General features: G+C 42.3%; 1 protein-coding gene across 1 annotated transcript in view; it reads right to left on the bottom strand.

Moving 5' to 3' along the window:
• Nucleotides 1-4,309, bottom strand: part of MFSD6 (major facilitator superfamily domain containing 6) — a 19,471-nt gene that overhangs the window by 2,544 nt on the left and 12,618 nt on the right. Inside the window, exons 4-6 of the mRNA XM_010289371.1 lie at nt 3,255-3,416; nt 2,560-2,658; nt 164-444 (exon numbers count right to left, since the gene is read on the bottom strand). Of these exons, the coding sequence (XP_010287673.1) occupies nt 164-444; nt 2,560-2,658; nt 3,255-3,416 (542 nt within the window). The remainder of the gene's footprint in view (nt 1-163; nt 445-2,559; nt 2,659-3,254; nt 3,417-4,309) is intronic.

A 4,309-nucleotide genomic window follows, 5' to 3' on the forward strand; every position in this document is an offset into this window, starting at 1 on the left:
AAACAACTCTGTTTCATGCAGTGTTTCAACTACTGTTTCACGACTCTGAATTTATTATGAGCTAACAGAGAATACCTGCCAAGTATTAACAGATTCACACAGCTATAAAGGTTTTCAAGCATCCAACAAATACGTAAGGACTTCCTGTACATTAGAAGATTACCTGCAAAGGCTGATTCTCGGGACTTGGACTGGTTTTGGATAGTTTAACCATCTCTTTTATCTGGTAGACAGCATAAGCTAAGGTAACCCAAGGAGAAGAGCTCATGCCCCAGGCAGGCTTGTTCACATCCTCTTGCTCTTCTTGGTGTTTAGTTTTCTTCAGAGGGAGTCGGGGCTCAGTCCGAGGCATGATATCTTCCGACTGCTGTTGTACAAGGTCAATAGTTGCTATGGGAACAGGACTGGAAGGCACTGGGATCCTTTCTGCCAGCATTGTCTTTTCTGAAGTCGAAAACAAAATAATCACTGGCTAAAGCCAACAAGCTTAAAAAAATGCGAAGCAGACAATGAACACAAAGTGTTTCTTGCTTTCATAATATGGTTATCACTGTACTGAAAGCAGAACACTAGCACAAGCAGCCAGCAGACGTGCCACAATCTAGTTAAGGAAACGCAACGTGGATGTTGTCCTTACAGGCCAGGCTGTTCTGCCAGTGCAGCGAGGTGTGTCAGACAGCTGCATGCACAGGAGAGGCTAAGGAGCATGAAGCAGCCCGCATGTTCCCAGCTAGCTATTAGAAATACGTATTTTCACGTTACATGGAAATTTAAAAGAAGTCATTTTCATGTTGTATGCACATTGAAAGTAAGTCTTTTAGACCCGTATCAAACTTCTTTCTCTGCATAAAGCCTCATCTTAAAACTCACTTGTACTCGTAACTAAACACTGGCTTCAAACAGGAACTACTTGAAGTCCCATGGCCCACATCATCAGAACAGCCATTTCTGATCTTGAAATTCCTGAACTTATGATTTGACTTAAAGAAGTTGTTTTACAACTTCACCACTTTTTTTAATGTACGAAACAAACCATCTCTCCACAGGAGGAGTTACGCAGTCAGTGAGAAAAGAACAAGGTTAGAGTGCCACAGTGGAGGAGACAAAATATCTGTCACAGAGTTTCAGGTAAAGGAAGAAATCCTCACAACAGACCTTTACCTCTAAGGTCTCCCAATAATCTGAAATAGTTTTCACAACTGTCTTGAAATGTCACTCTCAAGATGGCTCTCATGACCCAACACAATGTGCCTTACAATCCTGAAGAACCAGAGTATTTATATATATGAAAAGTAATGCAACAGCTTGTTAGGAACTGTTGGATATTTTAAGTAATAGCTGTATGTTCTCTATGAGTCTGTAAATAACACATTCTGTAAATTTTGAGAAAATATTTTTTCCAAGTAGAAATATTTTACCAATTAAAAAGATCTTTTCTTCAAACTTATAAAATTATATTTTGTTTACAGACTCCTAGATAGTACTGGATGTTCTCCAGTACTGAAGAAATAAAGAGACTAATCCTGCACACGCTTGACCACACGCTTAGTTTTACTCATCCAACTGGTCTTGTTGAAAACAACTTAATTACTGCCATGCTTAAAATTAAGATACACACTCTTAAGATAGGTAGTCTGTATTAAATGAAAACCAAAGACTGAAACAAACTAAATAGAATAAGGCCACCAAGAACAAACCACTCTTTCGTAGGTTCATGTGTAATTAACTGAAAGTTGAAGGGAAACTGAAGGAGCAAATATCCTTTTCACCTTTCCATTTTTTGCCATTATAATTTGAACAGGGGTGAAGAAAATTCAAAATAAATATTTGAACAGTTCAGTACAGGCAACTTGATAACTAGTCAAGGACAATTCATTTAATATTCCAGCTAAAGAAAACTAACTTTCATTTCATACTCAAAGCTCATATTGGAAAGTAACATTTGGGTAAAAAGCAGCTCAAAAATTCATGACTCTTCAGAATTTGCCACAGTTTTGTTATCTTCGTAAGAATTACATTTATGCTAAATCCTTAACTTTGCAGTATGTATTTAATTTCTGGTTAGCCTTTATATTGATAAAGGTGGAGATGAAGAAGTTCAAGCTCCATCTGAGGGGAGATTTCTCAAGTGCCAGAACAGAACTGAGGCAGCTATAAAAGTCTGTGCCCTCTGAAGCCCTCTCTACAATTTCTGGCAGAGAATATAGGAGTGTGCAGTGGTTAAGGTGACCTTAAAGAACTGATGGAACTGAAATGACTCACTATAGCTGTTAAGACTAACCTAAGGGATTCCCAGAACCGAGAGGAAATACAGGTAGTAAAATATCTTACGCTTTCCTCCTGTCGACATCCAAGAACTCAATGCTGCCCTTCTTATAGCAGGAGCACATCACCTCAATTTCTATCCTTGCTCAGGAAAAACCTTCTCACTTGAAAACAAACTGTTTTGTAAAAATCTGAGTAAAGACATCAAAAATTAAAGCTGCAGGGAGCAGCTTCTGCGATACCTTTTTTCACTAGCTCTAATTTTGTAATGCCTCAGTGACATGTAATATTTACCTTCTTCTTCATCAGGAACCAACAGCCACTGGATCAGTGCAAAGAGAAGCAGAATCACTAAGCAAGCCATCCCTATTCCTCTGAATGTGGCAGCAGGACCTGCAACGATTTTTTTTTTTTTAAATTGACAATCTACTTACTTCGTAAAGTAGTACAAGATGAGTCAGCATTATACGCTCCTTGGGTATGTATTGTCCCATGTAGACTCTTATTAGCTTGTTTCATTACATTTTCCTCCCCCAATACTTCTTCAACAGGCTTTGCAAAGGATTTTCATCCATGTAATTAGATTCTCATTTGTTCATCGAGAGCCTGCATAGTATCAACCTATTCTCTCACAAAGGATTCATCATCTCACTTAAGGATCAGGTTGGAGATTTGCTCACACAATACTAAAAATACCTAGGCATAACATATTTAATCAATCTGTAACACCGACAGGACAAAGCCATAAGCAACCTTGTCTGAACTCAGTGCTAACCTTGCTTTCATCAGGGGCCTGGACTGGAGACCTCCTGAGGTCCCTCCCAGCCTCAGCAGTTCTATGATTCCATGATTTATACAAAGCACATTAGTCTTTAAAACATCACAATACCTTAAGCATAAATAAGTTTAAATCTGGCAGTTCAGTAAAACCAGAACTTCAATAAATAAAATAAAATAAAATAAAATTCTGCAATACAATTTTTGCTTACCAAAGTAATTGACCAAAACTCCTCCAACCATAGCCCCGCATCCTCTGCCCAGGCCCAAGTGGAGACCCTGCAGGATTCCCTGGGCTGACGTTCTCAGCTCCGGAGGCACTGCCGCGCTCAGGTACGAAATACAAGCTGCCCATATAGCCGCATGCGTGACACCTACAGAGATGAAACACCATGAAGAGTACTAACACAGCATCAGAGCAACTGCACTTACCAGTTCAAGCATGCGTTGGGAAAAAAGTAACAAAATTCCTTCGCTGACAAATGCCTGTGAAGTACACGTCAGCTTTTGGTAACGTGATACGGGCAACCGAGCCACAGGGAGACATGACGACTCCTTCTGCAGAGTCTGTCAATAGCTCTTCCTCCCTCCAAGATGACCTCACTTCTCTTCTTGAGACACAGTCGCAAGGAAGACTAAGTAAAACTCCTTTAAAGGTCTCTCTGCCAGACTCCTCGTCCCTTCGAGAGTGACCCAGCGCCTCTGAAATACGTTCCTGATTTCATAAGCTGCAGGCAATTAAAGCACTGATGCCTCTCAGCAGCCTCCTTACTGCCACAGCGTAGGCAGTAAAAAGGTCATAAAAGCCAAACAGCATGAGAGATATCCACCTCATTTCAGAGGCAAGAATTAATCCCGTCCTGCCGTTCTCTCTCCCCCCAAAACCAACCACCCCCACCCAACCTCCTCCCCACACTCAACACCAACACGCTCTGCATGTAGCGCCCAACGGTCTGGAAGGCAAAAGCACGCACGCTCCCCAGGGTAGGCCAAAGACGCCGGATTTCACGCCTGCTGTTCAGAGGCAGAGTCAGCACGCCCTTCCTCCCGCTACGGCTGCGTCCTGTGTGGGTGCCGCCGCCTCGGATTCCACCCGCTCCGGGGAGCGAGCGCCGAGGGGTCCGCGCCGCTATAAACAACGGCCACGTACCCAAGACAGCCCCTGCTCCCCAGCAGAGATTTTGGAAGTCTCCTTCTGGCACGTGCCCTGCCATTCAGGGTTATGAACGTGTCTTCCCTACCGCAGGAGGGGGACAGCTAAGGGAAA

This window comes from Phaethon lepturus, unplaced genomic scaffold (genome assembly GCF_000687285.1).
Source record: "Phaethon lepturus isolate BGI_N335 unplaced genomic scaffold, ASM68728v1 scaffold756, whole genome shotgun sequence".
Classification (NCBI taxonomy): domain Eukaryota; kingdom Metazoa; phylum Chordata; class Aves; order Phaethontiformes; family Phaethontidae; genus Phaethon; species Phaethon lepturus.